Source organism: Tauraco erythrolophus, chromosome 7 (genome assembly GCF_009769465.1).
Source record: "Tauraco erythrolophus isolate bTauEry1 chromosome 7, bTauEry1.pri, whole genome shotgun sequence".
NCBI lineage: Eukaryota > Metazoa > Chordata > Aves > Musophagiformes > Musophagidae > Tauraco > Tauraco erythrolophus.
This window is the reverse complement of record NC_141471.1, coordinates 3385096-3409387: the sequence shown is the minus strand read 5'-3', so window position 1 is coordinate 3409387 and position 24292 is coordinate 3385096. Positions and strand designations below refer to the sequence as shown.

The window sequence follows — 24292 nt, the reverse complement described above, 5'->3', positions numbered from 1 at the left end:
GGCAAGGAAGAGAGATATTTAATTATGCATTTCTGCCTTTTTTATCTAAAAAAAGGCACTGTTCTCTATTAACTCTGATTTACTCAGTTCTTGCCTTGATCTGCTATTCTTACTACTGTACTGATTTCTGGAAAATTACAGGCACCACCAGTGATGAATTTCAGAGACTGGGGTAGCTGAAAGCTACATGTTTAAAGAAAATATTTCTGTACCTTTCCTTCCAAAAAGTGCCTGCGACAAGGTGATAGGTTCCACACACCTTTGCACAGCTGCTCTGCCCCGGTTCCTCTGCTCCATCCAGCAGATACCACTCGTGCTTGTTCTACCACCTGCTTTTCTCTTTTCCCCAGGTTGCAGAACGCAGTGGGACAACATTACGTGCTGGCCTGAAGCAGAGGTGGGAGAAGTTGTGGTACGGCCGTGCCCCAAGTACTTCAGGTTCCTCACCACTTTCCTCGGTAAGCACAACCAGACAGCTCATCTCTCCGAAACTGTTTGATGGGCTTCACTGCCGGAAGGGTTTCACATCTTCTTGGAATAATCAGAGGGAGAAACAAACTCTTTGCACAAGGTAAAGAAGGTTTCCAAACCATACACGAATGCCCAAACGATTAGAGCATCCTCCCTATCCTTCTCGCAGCACCACGTACTACTCAGAATCATAGGGATGCAAAGACAGCTCCTGGTGGAATCCAGGAATATGGATGCTGCGCAGTGAAAATCGGACCCACCTGTGTAATAGCACGTTGGTTGTACAAAATGAGCAGTTTAGCCGTACAATTAATTAAGTCTCTGACATAAAGTAAACAAGCTGCAACTGTACGTAAGAAAGTGTTTTCTTTAATTTAAAATTCAGGTCTCAAGGGCCGTGCAGCAACAGGACTCTTTGTCTCTTGGTAGTTTATAGGCATTATTTACTATTTTTATTATCGTGGCACTGCAGGCCTCCACAGAAGATTAAGCTGGTTTGCACTGGAGGTTGTGCACCAAGCTGATGAGTCTCCACTTTTACAGCCTCGCAGTCCCAACACAGATGGTAGATTATGAATGGGAGAAAGGGAACGGTATCATCCCTGCTTAACATGTTCGTTAATCCTGTTTTACACGGATTAACTAACGTGCGCTGATTACACGACTTGCCCAAGGCCACGCCAAAAATCTTTGCAGACCCAGAAGGGAAATTTGAAATCCCTTTGGAGTCCTATCCTAGTGCTGTGACCTCCCTGTTTTTGAAACTCCTCAGCCTCAACAGCCAGGGGAAGCAGGCAGAAGCTGCTATAATATCACATCACAGCCTGGAGCACCTCTGCTATGAAGACAGGCTGAGAGAGTTGGGGCTGTTCAGCTGGAGAAGAGAAGGCTCCGGGGTGATCTTCTAGCAGCCTTCCAGTACCTAAAGGGGGCCTACAGGGAAGCTGGAGAGGGACTTTTTCCAAGGGCATGTAGTGACAGGACAAGGAGCAATGGATTTAAACTGAAAGAGGGCAGATTTAGGTTAGATATAAGAAAGAAATTTTTCACTCTGAGGGTGGTGAGGCACTGGCACAGGTTGCCCAGAGAAGTTGTGGCTGCCCCATCCCTGGAAGTGTTCAAGGCCAGGTTGGATGAGGCTTTGGGCAACCTGGTGTAGTGGAGGGTTTCCCTGCCCATGGCAGGGGGGTTGGAACTAGATGATCTTTAAGGTCCCTTCCAACCCAAACCATTCTATGATTCTATGATCTTGCAGGACAAGACCCCTGCACGTTGGTTCTGCCGTGCGGAGTCATCGCCTGCTGTTGATGCTTTGTGTCTTCTCCTCTTCTGAGCACAATATTCACTCACTGGGTTTGAGACACCCAGCAGAGTTAGTTCAACAGGAAAAAAAAAAAACCTCTCGTAAGTTTTTCTAAGACTTTATCCCACCAGAGCAGAGCAGCGAGGAAAGTATTCTATGTATTTGATCATATATATATAATTGTAGCTGTGTTGAGCTTAAGCGAATGAAAGTGGGATGTCTTTAATTGTGTGGTAGGATGGGCTTATCAGACTCAATAAACTTGCCCATTCAGGGGCAACTACCGCTCTCTGAGATGTCCTAGGACGTCCTGGTCTCCAGGATCCCCTGCAGAAAGGTGCAGTTCTCACATAGTTTATGTGTCATTGGATCTCTCAAGCACTTAAAGGTGTCTCAAAAGACCTGTGCTTGGGCAAGTGAATGGTTCCTATGCTGGGAGAAATCTGGACCCCACCAAGAGTGGTCAGAGCATCACTTGGGCTCTCTATGCATCTATCTCAATGTGCCAGGCCAAGAAAGAGCCTCAAACACAAGACAACCGTTGACCCTTCCCTGCATACCCTTGTTGTAACGTGGCTGCTGGCATTAGTCCAGTTCCATGAGCTCAGCAAATGTCATCTAGCCTTGCAGCTGGCAGTGTCAGCAGCCTTCTAGGGAGATTTCACATTTCTTTGGATGAGTTTCCTGCAGTGAAATGTCGTTTTCTGCATCTGACTGCCGTCCAGGGATTCCAGTCACTGGAGAGCTGGTTGGTTTGGTCACTGATATCTAGGGCATGATTCATCTCATGATAAATTAGCCACTTAAAGAGATCAGCACCATGAAAATAACTATTTCTCCTCACTTAGTATGATAAAGCACAGAGTGACTTGCTTTGTTGGAGAAAGGGGATTCAGCACTCTGAATTTCTGCTGTTTCTAGTGCTGGTGTGTCTGTACAAGGTAGATGTCTAGGACCACATTAATGTCAACAGTAATCTAGTCAGTGCAGTCAACAGCTGTGTGTAGGAACCTGAACAGCTCTTCAGATGTTATTTGCTGTATTGATAAATTTTATGTTGAGTGTAGTAGAAGTGCAGGCACTAAACTCACAGAGAGGCACCTACACTGTAGACACTGAGAACTCTTCTGGTACCTGAAGGGGGCCTACAGGGAAGCTGGAGAGGGACTTTTTACAAGGGTGTGTGGTGATAGGACAAGGGGCATTGGATTAAACTGGAAGAGAATAGATTTTGATTAGATCTAAGGAAGAAATTTTTTACACTGAGGGTGGTGAGGCACTGGAACAGGTTGCCCAGAGACGTGGATGCCCCATCCCTGGAAGTGTTCAAGGCCAGGTTGGATGAGGCTTTGAGCAACCTGGTGTAGTGAAGGGTGTCCCTGCCCATGGCAGGGGGGTTGGAACTAGATGATCTTTGAGGTCCCTTCCAACCCAAACCATTCTATGATTCTATAACTCTGTGCAGTTTCCTAAACATAAGCATCTGGTGCCATTTGATGTACCCTGGGGGATTGAAGAAACCCATGAGGATGTTTCAACTGGTGCTAAGATACCTATATTTAAGAAACCAATTTCTAACCTGGAATGGCATTCATATCAACTGATTTTAGAGTTTTCCATATGCAGACCTATCTCTGAGCTTTTTTTACAGTCAGTGGTGAGAAATAGACTCCTTAGAGGTACAGTTCAGCTGGCTTCTAGACTTCAGGATGAGCTGAATAACGTTGATAAACCCTGTATTTCTCTCCATTTACCACCAAAAGTAGAGTGGCTCTGGCAGATGTGACTGTCTTACAATATGGGTGAATCCCACCTTTGCAGAGCACACATGCTGGCATCTCCTTCTATAAACAGAGAAACCAATGCCATTTCCAAAGCAAAACCAGCAGCTTTAATTTTCTCTGAGCTATGCACTTTGTACAATCATATGCAAATGTGGAAAGCAGATATAGTCCTAAATAAAGGGAGGGAAAGATTGCCTCTTGGTTTATAGGATTTGTTGCAAAATTAATGCCGTTAAAGTTTGCAAAGCAGTTCTTCCTTTGTAGTAGTGAGTATCATTGAATAGCTTTCCAGGAAATCAATCATCTGGTTAATGTTTATGTCTTACTCTTTGATCCCTTTGCAGGAACATGAAAGCTTATGCCGAGTTGTTAGTGAGAAAAAATATTTTTTATATTTATAGCAGGAAAAGGGTGAAATGCTGGGAAATAAAGAGTTAATGTGATTTTCCGTCCTAATGGAGAATATGCACTTCAAATGACTAATATCCTATCTCACGGTAAATAAAGGATAAAATATCTTGTGGCATTTAGAAACCTTAAAATGCCTAGCATAGTCCTGATGTCATTTGACATTAAATTTTTATGCTATTCACAAATCCAGAAGTTTTTCATTATTTCATGACATTCGTCAGTGCCATACGGAGGAGATAGATGATGAAAATATTTTTGGCACCTTTCATTATTAAAGTGCATTACTTGCCATCCCTTGACCAGAACGTTCCAGTTTTCTTTCAATACATAGAAGGTGACATTTGTGATAGGAATTTGTTTCCCACAGTTTCTCCAAAAGCAAATTGTCCATTGAATTGTCCATTGTGCACAAGTTAAACAGTAAAAATTAGCACTGACAGTTTTTAAGCTTCAGCTGTGAGATTAATTGACTTAAGGGGGCAGGGATGGGAGTAACCAAACTCTGGAATCCCACTCAACAGGGTGAGTTCCTTTTGAGTTTTGAGCTTGCCAAGCTCCATTTTTCCTCTGGTGCTCTAAATTTACTTTTGCTCTTCTTCCCCCTCCCTCATGATCATGTTTCACTTCTCTTTCCCGCTCCACTTTCCTTCCTTGTGCTTAGTGGGCTTACTGACTGCAAGGACTGCAATTCATCATTAAATCTGGTATGTTCCTATTGTCAAACGATCTAGAACAGAGCTGTCTGGGTCCTGGCCCCTTCTAGAGTCACCCAGGCATGGCAGCTTCCCTGTGTGGAATTAAAGCCAGGTTGGATGAGGCTTTGAGCAACCTGGTGTAGTGGAGGGTGTCCCAGCCCATGGCAGGATGGTTGGATTTAGATGATCTTTGAGGTCCCTTCCAACCCAAACCATTCTATCATTCTGTAATACGTGTGTGCATTTGCATTGCTCAACTCAAAATCCTTCAATGTTGTCAAGTGCATTGAAACAATACCAGCACAGTCATCAGATATCGCTGCAGCTTCAGCTGCGTCTTCCCTCCCCTGCTCCACCAGTTCCTGATTTCCCTTCGCTCTCCAAGGCGTTCATCCCCTTAGTTGTTTTGTTCGTCATTTTTGCACCAAACACCAACTCTTCCCTGGTGTTGGCAATACACTGCCAAACACTGGGCACGAGTGATACGAGGAACTAGAACTTGTCGACGTTGATGGATCCCACACCATGAATTCATACTTTTGTCAGAATAGTGGAGAGTGCACAGCTTCACAGATGTAGCAACTGTGACAGTGGTGTCTGGAACAGGCGTTGTCATGAGTGCCTTTTTATGTGGGTAGGAAGCCATCAGAGAGTCTAGCTGGCATTGCCATCCAGTACTGGTTCATGCTCTGCCAACCTCCTGTTGTATTTGGTCATAACCTGCTCCAACGGATTGAGATTCTAAAATCGTATCACAAGAGGACAACAGAAATTCTCAGAGCTATTGTGACATTCATGCACAAGTAAAGAAAAAGAGATATACAAGGAAACGATTGGGAAACTTGGAATTTTGACCAATATATTGTAGATCACAGATTGTGACAATACACTTTGATTGCCCACCTGAAGCATTTATTAAGTTTCCACATGTCCTCTTGGATACTCGACATTATCATTTCTCAATTATGCCTTGTCCCAGTCGGATCCTTGGGCCAGGGCTAGTACTCGGAAGGCTCCTGAGATAAATTCTGAGCCACTGGAGCAGGATAGCTTCTCCAAGGCTACTCTTGTTGCTCCAGAGTACAAGAGGGTAGGAGACAACTTGCCTTATCCTACAGTAGTGTCCGAATATCACAGAATCACAGAATGTTCGGGATTGGAAGGGACCTCAAAGGATCATCTAGTTCAATCTCCCTGCCGGAGCAGGACCACCTATATCAGATCACACAAGAACACGTCCAGGCGGGTTTTGAATATCTCCATAGAAGGAGACTCCACAACCTCTCTGGGCAGCCTGTTCCAGTGTTCTGTCACCCTTACTGGGAAGAAGTTCTTCCTCATGTTTAAGCGGAACCTCCTATGTTCCAGCTTATATCCATTTCCCCTTGTCCTATCATTGGATGCCACTGAGAAGAGCCTGGCTCCATCCTCATGGCAGTCACCCTTTCCATATTTATAAACATTAATGAGGTCCCCCCTCAGTCTCCTCTTCTCCAAGCTAAAGAGACCCAGCTCCCTCTGCTTGTTGTGTGTGTGTCAAAGATAAACTGAAGGTGTGGAAGATAGATATGGTGGTAAACAAAAAGCCCGTCATACTAGAAGAGACTGGAAGATTGTGACTTAGTGACTCTTGCTTAGTTTAGTAACACAGAAAGTGAGAGTCCCTATTGCAAGAGTGAAATCAAGGAGGGAAAAGAGTAGTTTAAGCCAATATTCAACTGAAGCAGAATGTGCAAACTGCCATGAATAGATCTGGAGGAGGGTTTCAGTGGAGATTTATGTGGGAAGTAAATAACTTTGGAGATAGCTTTGGTGAGCTTTTAAAGTGATCAGATGATGTTAAGGATCCAGGAGAACTCCAGGGCTGCTTCTGCATGTTCTTTTGATGGACTCACCGCATTTCATATGCAGTGAGTCGAAGATACGGAGAGGGAGAGAGACCAAAGACCAGACTGTGTCGCTCACTGAGGGTGAGGGGCTCAGTTCTGCACCTGTTCACTGAATATTCAGATGTGATTTGTGCATTGTGAGCCATAAAGGCAAGCCAAGACTTTAAATATTGGTCTCAGGTGAATCTTGAGTTGTCTCAGCATAATTATGCCCCCTCCTTCGAATGTCATTAATATGAATGCTGTCCATCTGGCTCAGGACATTTCCTGGCTTCAAACTGCTGCCCTTTGTCCTGTTAGCTGTCCCAAATCCTACATGTTGTGAAGCAAATCCTTCGAGTGATATCTGGCTTTGGATATCCATGGAAGTGATGCTTTTACTGGCTACCCAGAGGCTTAGAACGAGCATGAAGCTGTCTGTGTGCTTATTGGTGACAGCTTCTACGTGCCCTCAGAGTTTGTTAAACTGATTTCCATGGTGCTCATGCAGAAGGTTTTTTGCAGTTCTTTGGGCAAGAATTAGGGTGGGATGAGAGTCATGTATGCAGACTCCTGTGGCTAGCACCAGCTCCAAAAATTGGCAGTTGTATTGTGCGTCACCTCTAAGGTACATATTTGTGCAGAGCAACACTAAGTGTTTAGATTTGCAGTCCTTCCTCTTAAATGGGAATTTTGAAATGACAGGGATGTTTATTGGCATCGATTCCTGAGAACAGCAAGCTTTTTTCCTTCTGCGTGGCAATTGGGATCTGAAAAGTCCAGGCTGCATGAGAAAGGTGTTTCGATCCAGTCAAGGGATTTACAAATTCCTGAATTTAAACAAGACCATATGTTAATCAAGATGGGTTTTCTACAGATTTCAGCCTTGTCCCTTTCTGTGCAGATAATCGGGGTCAGTATCGTCTAACGTTAGCCGTGTGAAAGCTCAGCATTTAATCTAGCCAGATATATGCATTTTCTCCTGCAGTAAAGAGAGGCACATCCCAGCTGTCCTGGAGGTGTTTCCTTGGGTTTGAATCAGGCTGTGATTTCCCAGGTGTTCAGGGAGGGAAGTCTGAGCAGTAATTCAGGACAGGCATTCAGGATCTCAGCTATTTTTGGTGGACCAAATCTGCTCATCCACAGACACACGAATAAAATTCTCAGATATATCTAAATCACTCGTGTGTTTAATACCATTGCAAGTTGTATGCAAATATTGTCTTATATCTAAAGAACTTGGAGACAAATTCTTCTCTGGGTTTACGGTTGTTTAAGCCTGGAGTAACTGAAGTTTATGCCAGCATTAGCATTCAGAATCTGACCTGAAGTCATTAAACAAGCCCTTTTCTGCATAAGCAGAGCCCCAAGACTTACCTGAGAAGTCGTGGATCTTATTATGTTGTTGTGGATATTTTGAATCATAGTCCGTCATGAAGATTCACCTTTTTATTTATTTATCATTTATTTATTTATTTATGTCTTCTTAGCATTTTAAAGTTGCACATTCATACTCTTCTGCCAGATAGTTTTTTCATTTGAATTTAAGAGGTATCTTTTTCTCTGTAGTACTTTTCAACAAATATAAATCAAGAACTTTTTGTTGTCTTTTGTCCTTCTCTTTTTTGATACCGTGCCCAAAGTTATTTCAACTACCATTTGATCCTGTGTACATCTCAGTTGTTGTGAGCACTTACACACAAAACATGGTTCGTGTCATCCCCAGCCTCTGACTGATGGCCTTTTGGCAAATTCAGTGTGATGGACAGCAAAGGTCTAATTCTATCATCTCGGGTTTTTTTCCTGATTCATCTGTAGAGCAATTTGAAAATGACACCCTCCCTCCATACCTTCACTTTGAAAGCCATTGGCTCATCTTTTGTAGCATTATCCAACTTCCTTAGAACAGAGGCAATCAAGTCAAATTCCTTGGATGGGCGTCATCTACTGCTAACATCCAGGTCCTAATGGTTCAGGCTGCAGCAATACCCAGCTATCACCACTCCCCACCCCTCCCAGTTCTGGCACACACACACAACTCTACACAACAGCACTGAGCAAAAGGAAGAGCTTCCCATGAAATAACACAAGAGTGAGCCTCTCGTTGAAGCAAGTGGTTAAACAGATTGCTGCAGGTAGCTCCACTGATGCCACCTGCAAGCTTGCAGGGTCCTCCCTCATGTGCTCTGTGTGGAGCCCTCCAAACACACTTGAGTCCCTGTTGACCTGGAGTGAGTCTTGAAGCAAATTATAGCCATGTCTTGAGACAGTCAAATGAAATTTGTAAGTACGACATGGATAGGGACTCCAGGGAGCTGGTATTCTGCTGCCCTTTTTTTTGGTTAGATAAACGTATGGATGAGACTCCTTCCACTGAACCATGGGTGCCTAACATTAAGCATCTAACCTAAACTCTATTTTCTCCCTCTAGCACTTTCAGGACATGGGTTATCCCATGACATTTGTTAGGAAGGGATGAGATGACCTTTGAATGTCTGATATAGCCTCTACAGGGAACCTAATAGTCTGCTTTAGACTAGACTCCTTACATTTCCATGGCAAAAGTTAGGTGAGATGAATCCCAACCTTTTGCTCATGCAAAAGACATCTATAATGAGTAGATACAAATAAAAATGCAGAATCACATTTATTTCCCCTCTCTCCAAAAATTATTCTTATTTACTTGAAAAACATCCTAATCTCTCTTCTGAGCCAGCATTCTTTTCCTCTTTTTTTTTTTTCCTTTATTCTGAATAAAATGAAGAGAGGGATGAGCAGGTAGCAGAAGATAAGCAGAATACATTATCACTACCATCAAGAAACCGAAAATTAACCAGACACACTATTTATTTACTGCAGTGCTCATTTTAAAGGAAACAAGCAGCGGAGTGCATCTGTTTGGAGATTTGTTCACTGAGAGCTCTTGATCTGTTCAGATGCTCTGTTGTCCTAATGTGCCTTCATATCACAGAGACAGAATTGCCAGAAAACCTCCTCATTTTCGTTGAATTGTGCCAATTATTTGCACAGGCCTCCCGAAGTCACAGAAAAGGGGACAAGTGAGCCAACGCTCCTGCTCACTGTGCCCATCAGGGCAGCGTCCAGCCCTGTTTGATGTTCATTTTTCTCATTTGTCATGGACAACAGGAGGTCCAAGGCAGAAAACAGTGCTGGATGACCCCCTTTCCACAGATCAGTGTTGATTTTACGTTCACATTTAAGACTGCATCTTTCACGTTAGCCTGCTCCAGCAATGTGCATGGGTGTAAAGAAAGAAACAGATGGCTTTCCAGATACATGACATATTTAAAGCTTGGTTTTACTTTAGACCTTTGAGATTCGTTTGCAACTGAGGTGTCACAATGCATTTGCCCCACTCCTCTGAAGGATTTGTGCTGAGAAGGTTTTGTAAGCCATAGCTGAACCTCTCCACCATCCCACAGATGTATGACCTCAAGTCATGTATGTCCAGTGATACCAGTGCACACTGTGTTGAGGTCCTTGGCTTGAAAACCCACTGCCCGCCCTTGGCTTGTGGAGTTACTATACCTCCACTTATCCAGAAATGGATGAGGCTCTGAGCAACCTGGTGTAGTGGAGGGTGTCCCTGCCCATGGCAGAGGGGTTGGAACTAGACAATCTTTAAGGTCCCTTCCAACCCAAACCATTCTATGATTCTGTGAAATGTGCATCTTTTTCTTGTAAATATTTCCTGGTATATGATGATTGCAATGTCATTAAGATCTAATGAGAAATTTGTCCTAGAGTTTGACAGCTCTGCTTTTGCTGTGAGAAAACAAACAGTGTTTAAGAAAGGGGCCTAATTAAGGGAAACATGTGATGTTAAGAAGGGAGGAATTATCTGTATTTATTAAGGATCGAGATCTTCACATGTCGAAATGTAATATGCAGGAAGAGGGAAGGAAGGTAGTGGAAAATGGAGGATTTCCCGAAATTCAAGGTGCAGTAAGCTTCAGGGCACTGGAGATGTGGCAGTAATAACTGCAGGCCAAGTGATGTGGAAAAGAGCGAATGAAGAAACTGTAGGCTCTGTCCGTCGTGTGACATGTTGACACCATGCCAGAGGTTGTACTATGGCACGAAATGATGAAATACTGAAAATATGAAATAGCATGAAACACTAAGCAGAAATTGTACTGAAGGAATGACTCTGTGAGATCATGGCTGAGGCAGATAAAGCAAGTTTGGATAATATCAAGTTTGGATAATATCAAGTTTGGATAATATCTTGTCATGACTTACCTCACCAGTTTCTCCCAGATCTAACCACTTTAACATCCAGTTTAGTGCAAGCTGTAGTTGTCTCAAGGTCTCAGGTGTTTCCCAGTAACAGTAGGACAAATCAATAATAAAAATGGAACTAGAGATGTTCCAGTGGGCTCAGCAGAATCTCAGGAAGAGTAAATGATAAGAACTGCTATTGCTTTAATAGCTTCTGCTTGAAAAAAATTTATTTCTGACCATGGAATAAGATGACTGAGAAGCAGGACAGATGATTGCTACTCAGAGGACACCTTCCCCTCTCCTTCAGAAGCTGTTACAGAAAAAGGCAAAAGAAACAAGAGAGAGACAAAAGTGAACACCCCTTAGCATTGACTGACCTTATATCTCTTTGTATGAATTCAGGCTCCCGTTAAAAGCCAATAAGAGTTTTTTTTCCACTAAAATCAAAGAGCTAAAGCCTCACCTATGACACTAACTTCCAGACATGTTTCTGAGTCTGAAGTGTGTATTTGAAGCAGATGAGAAGCAAAAAGAAATTAAGAGAAATTCCTTAAGACCTAGACATAGGCAACAAAGTGCTTGGGATACAGTTATCTCTCTGCATTTATGAAGTTCACCTGTTCAATGTTTAACTCCTACCCACATCAAACACCTTTTATAAGGAAAATATTCTGGTTTTATCTTGGTTCCACTAACTCCTCACTTCTCTTCCGATATGTCATGAATAAATCATGTCATTTCTCTGCCTGGCCCTTTACTGGTTGATATAACCCAATCTGCAAAGTCACTTGGATTCATAGTTCTTCCACATCATTCCCAAATACATATATAAATTGAATTAGAAGTTTCGCACTTGTTTGTTTCTGTTCCAGAAAGTCTATCCCAATTAATAAATTGTGTGTGCAGTGTTTTGCTGTAGAACAACATCTCTCCATTTTTCCCAAAGACCAGTGGTGAAAATCAATATTCACTGCAGAGCAGAGTTAGACCCGTTATATAGGACTATGAGGACCTTGGAGACAGAGGAAAAAGACTTGGAGTCAACCCTCTGGGCTGTTTATATGGGCAGTGGAGAGACCAAGATCAAGACCAGAAGACCTCATGGAAGGTGCAGCTGAGCAGATCCATCAAGTGATAGGAGGAGGTTCACGTCCAAAGGAGAATAGGGCCACCATCATTGGAACAATGAATAAAGGTATGGACAGACACTGTACAAGTAGAGTAGCTAGATTAATGCTCTCCCATCTAGAAAAATGTGGATTGAAAGACTGTAAGTCAGAGATAAATACAGTCATGAATCTTGTGGGGAAAGTAGGTGGAGAACGATTGTTTCATGGTGTGTGAGAGAGGAGGTGCTAAACAAAATTGTCTATCAGCAGGTCTAAAATAAGCATAGGGAGGTATGTTTTCACATAACACACAAAGAAATGGTAGGGTTGATAGACCTGGAAGGTGGAAGTGAAAGCCAGAAGTATAATAAGCTATCAGAATTATTAGAAAGAGGTAAGAAAAATTCCGAGTATAGGAATAAGATAAATTCAGTGGTTAGATATGTGGAACACCAGCTCATATGCAACTTCTGTTTGAGGGAGCTGAGAAGATATTTCCTCTATCACCAGGATATGCAAGATGCAAAGTCATAAAGTCATTCAACTGCTTAACTTGCCCTGCTTCCTAGGAAGTTTCACCTAATTGAGGGAAAAAAAAAAAGAGAAGACAAAAAAATCCTTCTTGTCTCCTGGTCAGCATCAGTAATGGCAATTCATTGGTATTTGTAGATCCAACTAAAAAAAGATATGAGTTGGAAGAGGAAGAGAAGAGAAGAATGATATGAGTAGTGCAGGAGAGGAAGAGAAGAGGAGAATGCCCTTATCTGCAGAAGAAATTGAATTAAAACAATGAGTAAAATCCAAATAGCCAAAAACTGAATTAAACACAGGAATACTTGGACATTTCCATCACGAGTTTACAAGTGTTGGATTTTTTTATTTTACTAGGAGGTTTTAATGCTAAAAAGAAACGTGGGGGGTTTTAACCAAAACTTGTCTCAGAATTTAGCCAGTCCTGCTTGTTTTCATTCAGAGGGATTTCCTTCCCTCTGTCTTAGCTGCCTGGAGCAGAGTTTCTGAATCACCCTGCAAGTGAGAAAAAGCTGCTTCAGATAGGTGTGAGCCATGTACCAGATTTTATGCAACTACACGAGCTAATCAGGAGGAAATACAGGAGCATTCAGCTAATTGCTGCCAACCATCAATGCGATTTTCATCCCAGGCACGCCATCAAACCGTGCAGATTAGGAAATTGGAGAGGGCTTTGTGAACTCTAAAGAAGCATTTGCTTAAACCAGGAGCAGCTGCTGGACCAGATGGCGAAGTCCTGGCCTACAGCAGACGTGATGCTAGAAAGATGCAGAAGTGTTCGGAGGAGGCGCAGTCTCTGCTCTTGCGTCGTCTACGTGATCATTAATTGCCGTGGCACACTGTGAGCAGATTTTCAAGGAATTCAGGCAGAGGCAGCGCGTGAGGAAGAGCCATGCTTTCTTATACATACACGTGTTATATGTACAGCAGTTTACATTGACTTGGATGACCCATCCTGTCTGCTTGACTTTGCAGTTGGGTAGGGTTTAGCGTGCAGCAGACCAACTGGTGTTGATCTTGGGAGAGATCCTGCTGATCTCGCTGGGGTTTGACCTGAAGCCACTAGCATGTTTGCACTTCTGTGGTCAATATCTCTGCAAAGAGGCAGAGCTCCTGTCTCGGGCTGGGCCAAGAAATGTGGGGACTTGATTGAACAATTCCGGCCCGTCATGCCACGCGTGAGCCTTCAAGGCACTGTGGCAGTAAAACTTAACGAAAACTGGTTATTCGTGCCTGCAGCTTCACTCCTTGCCTTTCAGTAGTGTTTTCTGCCCTGACTGTCATAAATACTGATATAAATGAGCCAAAGGTCTGGCCTCATATTTGCACTTGTAATTCCCTTCTGTAAGCAGTGACTTTTATACTACAACATACTTTTGGAAAGCTGACTGCTTAGTTTTTCCCATCCTGGTTCTCTGGCAGTAGCTATAGTTTCTTTAGCTTGTATAAGGTTTACCTCTGCACATTATATTTGCCATCTCTAAAGAACTAACTTTTTTTTTTTCCCCCCTTTCATTTCTGTGCTATTATTTTGCTCCCTTTGTACATCCAGCCCCTCCTACCTGGCAGGGAGCCTCATGAAAAAGTTCATCACCTTGTTCCCTTTAAAACCTTGTCTTTAAACTCCTTTGTCCTGATACCTGCAAAGAGAGAAGACAGCAGTGAAGGAGCTGGGGTGCTGAGATTCCTCTATTTGTCTCCCTGTGATGCTTTGCTCAGGGCTCAGATACACAATCGAGTTATTGCACCTTAGCAATTATTGTGGGTCTGTGGAGCTGGGATAGCTCCCAACGTGCATGGTTTACACCTTTGGCAGCTGTGGAGAGGTTTCACTTAATTTACACTACACTGAAAACAGCTTAGTTACCTCCTGTTTGCCACAGGAAGAGGCGCTGTGAATGAGCTGGAGAGGAGTATACCACTGCAGCATCAGTAGCAGCATCTCGTAAACAGTATCCCATCCTCATGGGACCATACACCTTGTGCTTCTGCAGAGGTTGTGCACCTCCGAAATGGGAACCAGGGATTTTGTTCTGTGCTCCTGACAGCACCCAGAAGAGGACTTCTGACACGCACAAGGCTCCCATTCACAAATGCACTTCTGAAGTAATGAGACCCTTTTGCACTTTCTAATTGCCTTTGCATTTTCTAACCATGGCCAAACCGAAAACCAGAGGTTCCATCTGAACATAAGGAAACACTTTTTTACTGTGAGGGTGACCGAGGGCTGGAGCAGGTTGGCCAGAGAGGTTGTGCAGTCTCCATCCTCGGAGGTTTCCAAGGATATCCAAAAGGCATCTGAACATGCTCATGAGCAACCAGTTGTGGGTGACCCTGCTTGAGCAGAGGGGTTGGATCAGATGACTTCTCAAGGTCCCTTGCAACCTCAACCATTCTGTGATTCTGTGAAAGCAGGGAACTGAGTTCTGGTAAGACATGTTATGAAGTTATTTTTATCATAGGTGAGAGTTAGTTGTGGTTTTTTTAAATGAAACTTTTTTTTTTTTAAATGGAAAACCTCATCAAAATGGATGTGGCTTTTAGGAGTAGATGCACTGGTTTGATAGTTGCAACATTTCTGATCAAAATTAAATACAAACCCCACAAAAGGCAGATTATTTCATGACTGAGTTAGGGAAAAAACTGTTAACTGATACCCTCCTACCAGGGAACTCTGTTCACATCAGGGTCTTGAACCTCCTTTTTCCACAACATAGAGGAGAGCCTGGAGCACAAACCTACTGGCAGTGGGATGCTTTCCAGCTCTCACTGTGAATCTCCTCCACTGTGCACTGCTAATTATGTGTTACTGAGTTGTAACTCATACCCTGGTCTCCATTCTCATCAATTCTCCAGGAATACGGTTTGAAAAGATTTAGCTTCAGTCTGATAGGAAATGGGAAAGTTTCGGAAACTTTGTGAACTTTCAAAGGCTGGAGATACTGTTTCCAGGCCCCAAAGTTCTGCCTTTTCTGGTACTGCCACTTATGTTTTGTGGCTTCAGTGTGCTTCCTTGGTGCATTGTTCCGGGGAGAATTTGTGTTACACAGTGTAGTGAGAAATGCAAATTAATGGGAAACAGTTCTGGAAAACAGCATATAAAACTTCTGGTGCTTTGAACGCTTTGCCTTCCTGTTGACAGAAGGTCAGACTTTATTACCAAAGTCCTACTATTGGTGGGGAAACTGAGACCCAGGGGGCTCACAAAAACTGGCTGCAGTTTCACTGGAGGTCTGTGGCAGAGCTGGGATTTGACCTTGTAACATAAAATTCTCAGTTTAATACTTCAGTCTGAAGTTTGCTGCCTGTAAACCTCAGAGTAAGAACTAAGCTTGTGAGGCACTTTTCCAAATTTTATGTTTGTTTTCAGTATAGAACGTAATCTGATAAGTAGGAGTAATTAGAAATGTTGTTTGCTCTGAGGGGAGGCATCATCCATCACTTGAGCCAAAATTGCGGGGTGGTAAAATCTTTATCTTCTAACCTTGTGCTTTTTGGCACCTCCCAGGCATCTAGTACAGATCATGAGAGTTACTGGGAAGGTTTGTTGTATCACACCATGCGTGAGAATTTGTGCATCAAAAAGTGACGTGAGCAGCAAAGAGTGGTACAAAAACTTCTCTGGGAAGTGAGTTTACCATAAAATCAGGGACATTTTTATTATTATTCTTTTAATCCCAGTGATGCTGTCTCATTGTGCTTCCCTCTACCTCAGTTTCCACATCTGCTAAAGCGTTAAAACAGCTTTTGAGAGTATTCTTGAGAGCAATGAGAAGAATGACAAAAGAATCAAACAATTGTGAGGAAGTGCACTTAAAAAAGAAGAAATAGGAGAAATATGAGGAAATTAAGCTGAAACAAGCACTCCTTACTTCACTGAGGATAAGAAGCATAGAATTAGACCCACCATGAAAGCTACAGGCATCTCCAAACAGAGAGGAGGAGTTTTGAGCAGGAAATAGGAAGCAGAAAATATCAGGTAATGAAATCCATTGTAATGAAGAAGAAATAACAGAACTTACACAACACTTAGGAAAAAAAAAAGTACTGAACAGTCATGTCCTTGATTTGTTTGCACAAGATCTCTTACGATCCCCATATGAACCCTGGTAAAAAGAAACGCAAACAATGACCATGAAGAAAAAGCCTGGGGAACAGGAACCCACCAAAGTGTACTGAAGTTAATTACTTTTGGAGCAGCTATTAAAATAAACAAAAGCACCAGAAGTTTAGATCTGTCATGAAGATAAATTACAGGGGCAAGTTTTAGTGTCCAAATCCACCTGTCGCAGGGATTTAAGGAGTGAATCGAACCAGGGGATAGGCTGCTGCTGATTTAAGCACAAGACAGGTCTTAGGTTAGGAAGATATTCAGATGACTCAATCATCAGAAATTCCTGGAGGTGATGCTTGAATATTTTTGTGACTCATAGCTGCATAATTGATTTGCTCCTGTTTGCAGAAGTTTTATTCTTCCTGTGCGCAAAGAACCCCATTGTTGGAAATGTTTGCAAAGCTCTTGAGTTTCACTGATGTGATTCTTCACCTAAGAAGCAAGTTTTGACTGTTGTTTGTTCGTTCTGGTTTATTGTACCAGCTTTTCAGCCAGGGATGGCAGGTGGGTTTGTGTGATAAATGACAGCAAAGGAATGCCACGGTGATGTGATCCGTGTGAGATGGACAGGGTAGGGACCTGTGGTCAGAGTGGGTGCTGGAGGGCTTTGCAATGTACTGTTGGATGTATTGCTTCGTTGTTATTTTTGCCTAACAAACATCTGTCTTGGCCTTTCAGACTATGAACCTTTTAGGGTAAGGTGTATCCTGGTCAGGCTGTTGGTCTTTCCTTCTTTTGCTTGATTAATGACTGTACAGCCCCTGGCCAAACAGAACGCCTCCTAGTGACTTGTATCCCTGTTGCAGGCACACCGAACTTGCAGGTCCTTTAGAAATGAAAGGAGAAGATTAAATTTGGTGTCCATTGCTCCTGACAATGAAAAATGCCCTTCCCTCTGTTCAGAGCAGATTGATTCAACAGCGAAGTGTCCCCCTACCAAGAACAAACAAAGTGGCTGCCGCTGAAATCTTTCTAAGGACAATGTGCACTTCATGGGCCAACTTTGAATAATAGATGAGTTCTAATTGTCATCCAAACCAGAGATGTCCAAACAGCTAATTGCCTTCTGTATGGAAATGTGGGTTTGAGGTCCAGCTGGAACAGGAAGCAGACAAATTGAGAACTGGACAGACCCCTTACAATCACAGATGAACCAGGAGGTGCAGAAACATGAGAACTTCACAGTTTTGTCAGTTTTGGCTGAAGGACAGAGATGTCCGTATGTTAATTAAGGCTCTTTTCAGCCTGTTGGAGGCCCTAGGCACTCAGCTTGCTTAAGAGTCCAGGAAATCTTTCTGCCTTAGAGTAAACATGTTAAAACAGGCAATACAGGTTGTCAGTATCTGGTTTTTCTCCCCTCATAGCCAAATTTTGAAGTGTTTGTTTTTAAAACGAGAGTGCAGTAAATTTCCCGGGAATCACATTTGATCAGGGCTCTGCTTGTAGGCAAGGTCTGGGTTTTGAGGACTGCATTCAGTTCCCAGACCTCCGACCTTACCTGCATAACGTGAAATGAGCACTTTATCTATCCCTGCCTTGGCTTCCTGCAAACAAAGTGAAAGACGTAAATACTTCACTCCTCTGTTTAGATTAAAAATTTTCCAGGAACAAGGCAATATGACAATAACACTCTCAAACAATATTGATACAGTGCCAACAACCAAAGGTTTGGGTACAACTGGCATTATGGTACCATTAGAAGAGATGTTTTGTGGGCACCTCAGTGTTTAAACTGTACTTCTTTTTAAGGTCTGAACTTTATGACCCAATGGGTCACTCCCATTTATGTATTTTGCGTAGTATGAACACTTGTAACAGAGAAAAAGTAGGAGAATTTATTATAAGTGCTACAAGAAATGTGCTCTGGCATTTGAATCAACAAAAGACAGACATTTGTTTAACAACAAGCTGAACATTTCTTTTTAAACCATTCTTTTTTCTTCCAGGAAATGTGACCAGGAATTGTACAAGCCAGGGCTGGACAGATGTATACCCCGCACCGTATGCCATAGCTTGTGGATTTGATTCCAACAGCACTCCAGGAGAAGAGGTTTGTAAACCTGGATGGGTAGACATCAAGATTTACCAGGGATTGATATCAGAATCACATTATCTTCCCATGCCCAATTTTTTCCGTTCCCATTCTGATTCCTCAAGAAGGAAGGATCCTTTTGAGGATCCCTGGAAGCAGAGATCAATTGTCTGGTCAAAGAGTGGATCCTCCGTTTGATTTCCAGGGGAGTGACAGGAAATCAGCACCTGAGAAGGTCAGACCAGTGTCTCTTGTGATGCCCATGCATAACTTCAGGTGCTTGGTTTTCCATGTTCAAATTTGAAACAAACCTTCTACATTTGTCCTATGAGGAGAGGCTGAGGGAGCTGGGACTGTTTAGTCTGGAGAAGAGGAGGCTCAGGGGGGACCTTATTGCTCTCTACAATTACCTGAAAGCAAGTTGTAGGGAGACGGGGTTTGGTCTCTTCTCCCACGTTAGGAGTGACAGGACAAGAGGGAATGGCCTCAAGTTACACCAGGGGGAATTTAGGTTAGATATGAGGAAAAATTTCTTTCCAGAGAGGGTTGTGAAGTATTGGAACAGGCTGCCCAGGGAGGTGGTGGAGTCCCCATCCCTGGAAGTGTTTAAAAACCGTGTGGATTTGGTGTTGAGGAACATGGCTTAGGGACCCTGACAGTGCAGGGTGAATGGTTGGACTCGATGATCTTGAACGTCTCTTCCAACCAGATGATTCTATGATTTATATTTATCCTTATGTAGATATGGTGATTCCAATATTTCTAAGCCAACATAAGCATCAAAAGATCAAAAAGGATAAAAGGACGTAACTCATTTGCCATTAGTGCTGCTCTGCTGATCTCAACCAGCTAAAGATCTTAAAACTGCAAGGAGCACACAAATTTTCATGCAATGTTACCAAATTTTGTAAGGAAATCTGCAAGCTCTCTGAGATACTGCCTGTATGTAAATTAGTAATCACTCACCTAGGTATAAATAGCTTTATAGAGTATTGTCATTACACAGGAAGGAGTTTGTTATTGGTTTGCCACATACTGAGACATGAAGAGTAAAGTCTAAAGAGGATAACTAAAGTTGTCAGAAACGAGATTCACCTCACCTAACCACAAGTTAAACATCTAATGTAAACTGGTCACCTATAGCTGTCCTATAGCCAAAAGGAAAAGCTTATGCTAGAAAAGAATTGTATATTTCACTGCAACCAGATGTTTATATTAAACCTATGCCCATGCTTTTTTTCCGTTGCATGACATATATCAGTGTTTGTGAATGCTGGACATAGGAATGCCAGAGAAGTTGTAGATGCCCCATCCCTGGCAGTGTTCAAGGCCAGGTTGGATGAGGCTTTGAGCAACCTGGTGTAGTGGAGTGTTTCCCTGCCCATGGCAGAGGGGTTGGAACTGGATGATCTTTGAGGTCCCTTCCGACCCAAACCATTCTGTGATTCTATGATTCTATGAAATTGAAATCTCAGTAACGAATAAATAACTATGGTGGGAGGTCATTGCGAATGGTCACACATTACCCAGGCACTCAAAGAGTTAATGGAGAATCTGAACAGAGCTGAGCCAGCCTTAAGAGGGAAAGACTACAGAAAACAGCAAAGGGAAAAGTTACACAAAGAATTTCAGGGCTCTACTGAAGAGAGCCTTAGTCTGCCTTTGAGGGCAGCCACCACTTCACATCCTCAAGTGTCCCGTTTCTTGGATCGAGGTGTGTGGCACCAGTTACATATTGTGAAAGCCATTGTTACGGGTCTGTGCTGGGAAGGTCCTCCATCAAGAGCTCTGGTTTATGTTCCAGCTGCAAAGGGGATTTGGGAATTCCTGGGACATGCTTTGGCGACCCAATGGATTGCAGCGTTGCCAGAATGCCGCGTTACCAAGAGAACACGTATTGTGTTCTTTTAATTCTTTCTTAATTATTTTCTCTCGATTTCCGCGGTTTTGTCATGCTGTTTAAGTCTAATTTGTGTGAAAGGTGGCTGAGGGGGGTGAACAAGCAGTACTAGCCTGTGAAGAAGAATAGATTTTTGATGTTGTTGAGTTGGCTGTCAGTTTGGGGGGGAAGAAATAAAGGGAAAAGAAAAAAAAGGAGAACAGCAGGCTGCATGGGGCATGAGGTCCGGAATAGACTGATAACCTTCCATGCTCAAAATACTTTATGTGCTTTTAACATCTACTGGTCTCAAGTCAGAAACAACAAGAAAAGTATGAAAAATAAGTGAGGGCTGTGTGTAAGATTTTAGTTGTGAATTCTGGCAGTCCCTAAGAAGCAGATGATGTAGGCACCGAAGTAGTGCGCTTGTGATATTTGTAGTGATAATGATTCCTTCTCCAACCTGACCTTTAAAAACCACTTACAAGCAAATTGGGGAGGGGGGGGGTCTTTTGCTGTCCAGTTGTCGGACGTGATGCACAGCTTCTCCCTTGTGTGTCTCCATCTGGTCAGAGAGGGGCCACCCCAGCTGTCCCCATAGGCTCTGTCTGAAGGAGGTGAAGAAAATAAAAGAAGCCTCCAGAGGTCAGTTCACCCTCCAAAGGAACATCTTTGCATTTATTGTAGAGGGAGCCCAGATGGCTTCAGGCTAAGTGACATGAACCTAAAACATGTTTTGGGTGCAGGGCTACTGACAGACTTGATATCAGTATTTCTGTTCTTTTTCTCTCACAAATGTGCATGTTTCATATTCTAGTCTCAGTTACCAAGGGACAAATGTAGAGGTTACTGAACAGAAACCAAGGAATTTAATTCTCAGTTAATCTCAGTTTAGCATCTACCTTAACTGATTTATCATGTTCCTGTGAAATTAAGCAAAGTCTTTCAGAAGTCAGAAGGAGAATGATGAAATTGCCTAATTTAATTCTGTGAATCAGTCTAGGTCTACAGCTAGAATGTATTCCCTTCACTTCTTTAAATCCCTCTTTTTTTTCCTAATAATATTTTAGTAAACTGAGCACTGAATGAAATTCCAATTCCATTTATAATCTTGGGTCAAATTCTCTGCTGTAGATATCTGTAAAATAGGAAGTGGTTGTCCTTAGCAAGTGCAAATGAAGAGTGAGAAGTAGTTTTGTGCTGTTTCCAGAACAGAGATGACCCCACCTGCTACATTAAAGCTGAATGCAGAGTCATCTCTCTGTACACAAGAAGGATTGGTCATTGTAAAATGTAAGAGCAGGAAATTGCTTGTTGAATAACACCAAGATCTCTCTGTGCATAACTTGCTTCTGTGAATAACTCTACGAAGCAAAAGGCCCATACCTTGTCACGCTTCACAGCTTCTACCCACCACCCCACTACTGACATCTCCTATGATATTCCTCAGTTTCCTTTCCCTCGTTTCTCTGCTCTCCTGAATATTGTGCGGAACAACCTCTTCCTCAAACTCAGTCCCCTACAACAAGCTCCCTCCTTCTTCTGGTCAGGTCTTTCTTGCAACACTTCTGCTCTGGTGCGAACAAGAAAGAAACCAAATAAGGAAAGAAAGATGAAATCAACACGAAGGAAGTTGACTAGTTTTATTGGAAGAGTCTCAGCTGCCTTTGGGACAGGGGTCTGAGCCCAAACTCTAACAAGACTAGAAGGAAGACTGTAGTTAGGTTTGGATGGGATCTGCAGGACAGTGGGGTAGAAAGATGGAACCTCTGCTGTTCCTTACTGCAGTGCAAGTCCCCCCATGCAGTGCAGATGAGCAAGTCTTAGGTGTGACCATAACACACTGGGTGACTCCATCACCATAGCAGCCTCTTGGCATCATGTGGGTGAGATCAGGTGGACACATTGGCCTGAAACCCTTGCTATGAGTTATGTATTCAGAGTTGCTGACCCAAAGCTCTTAGTGATGTGGATTCACAGGGCTGTAAAGACACTGTGCTTTCAGCCATCTCTGAGATCTGTGGTCTAAGAAGCAATATAGATACGACCAGTGTAACTGCAAACTCTGTCTTGTTTTAACACCCCTCCAAGCTGGCTTGTGCAAATGCTAGAGGATTACTACTCATTGCAGCCTCTTTGGTTCTGTAACACATGTAGTACTTGTCAAGGCCTATGAAAATAACGTATAAAAATGTCAAGCCTTGCTGTTATTAAAAAGTGTTTTCCCAAACAAGGTTGGGTTTAGATTTTCTGTCTAAACTGCTCTTTGTGGTTTTGGGGTTTGGTTTTGGTTTTTTTTGTTTTTAATAGAAAATGGGGGTAAGGAAGCCACAGGAGAGTCAAGCAAGAGTTGGAAAAATAAGATCTTCCACAAACTGACTTATATACCCATAAAAACTTGGATTTTTCGTTGATAAAACAAACGTCCAAATACCAACTGATCTTTTGTCCTTTTTTTAAGCTGAAAATCAAAATATATTGATTTAGAGGGTTGCTAGAGAGTCTTAGGAGAGCTGGAGTTTTGTTGACTTACTTCCCTGTTTTATTTAGACCAAGATTCCCTGTTGGATTTAAGTCCTGTGGTGCTCCACGCTCAGAGATTCCCTCTGTGTGCTGTCAAAGAGAAAAGCCATTAACTCATTTCCAACTTAACATATATTTCTGAATTAACATATCTGTGATTTCAGTGAGAACATTTTAAGTTTTCACTTGTGGAAGCACAATATCTAGCTTCAACAAAAGCAAACCAATTTCCAGACCAGTACTATCCTTAAACTTTCTTAATAAGATGAAGCTCATCATACTCACCACCTGAGAGCGGATGTGTCAGTGCGCTGTTTAACTGAACATTAGTCATTCTTGTTCCACAAGATTATAGCCATGTAGCTGTCTCTGCAAGTGTCAAATCAGACTCTTTCCTGCTTGAACTTTTCCCTCGTGTGACTGTAACCTGGTTTTGGAGTGATCCAGACACGTTCTTCTTATTCATACTGGTTGAGTCATGTACTCTACTGGATGTGATATTAAAGGGTGGAGGAGTTGGAGGTTTTTTGAGAGAATGGAGTAGGATGATTTCCTTGTCTCACCGAGAAAGTCAGTAAAAGCTCAGTGATGGTGTATTTAGGAATGCATGTTGGCAGCCCTTTGAAAGACCTGTTTTGTTTCTTTCCTCCACATTAGCAAACAGCGTTCTATGGCACAGTCAAGACCGGCTACACCATTGGACATACCTTATCGCTCATTGCTCTCACAGCTGCTATGATCATTCTATGTCTCTTCAGGTAAGACCACGAGCAAAAATGGCATAGGTAAGGGAATGACTCAAAGGACACAGTGGTTGTTTTAAGTTATAGGCTATGAGGTGGATGCAAAAGACTTCTGTAAAGACTCAGTTGGACAGGGGAGGAGAGTTCCTCCGTCTTTTGGTGCCACTGTTTTCTGGTATGTGGTTTGTGGCCTTTGAGTGAGAGTTATAACCCCAATTCAATTATTTAAGTGAGATTCGTCTCACTAAATGTAGATTGTTACGTGATGGATCTCTGTATTAGAGCCCATTATCTCATAATTTTATTATAGTCCACAGAGACCTGGTCAGTATGGTATATATGGATACTACAAAATGATGCATTTCAACTAAAGTAGATATTCAAAATGATACAGGTAAATCACACCCCAAAACAAACTCCCAAAGTCTATTTCAGAAACACTTCCTGCTATAGCTCTATGGCAAGACATAGACACCCAGAGCCATTTTCAACATACTGGAGCCTCTGAGATGTCCACAAGGTTAACAGATGTGATGCAGGACCTTCAAGAAACCCAAGCCCTTATGGAATGATGGGCAGATATG

General features: G+C 42.6%; 1 protein-coding gene across 1 annotated transcript in view; it reads left to right on the top strand.

The window, feature by feature from the left end:
• The window catches only part of LOC104371442 (vasoactive intestinal polypeptide receptor), a 119885-nt gene that overhangs the window by 60530 nt on the left and 35063 nt on the right, over window positions 1-24292 (top strand). Inside the window, exons 3-5 of the mRNA XM_086614830.1 lie at window positions 351-458; window positions 18478-18581; window positions 23623-23723. Of these exons, the coding sequence (XP_086470956.1) occupies window positions 351-458; window positions 18478-18581; window positions 23623-23723 (313 nt within the window). The remainder of the gene's footprint in view (window positions 1-350; window positions 459-18477; window positions 18582-23622; window positions 23724-24292) is intronic.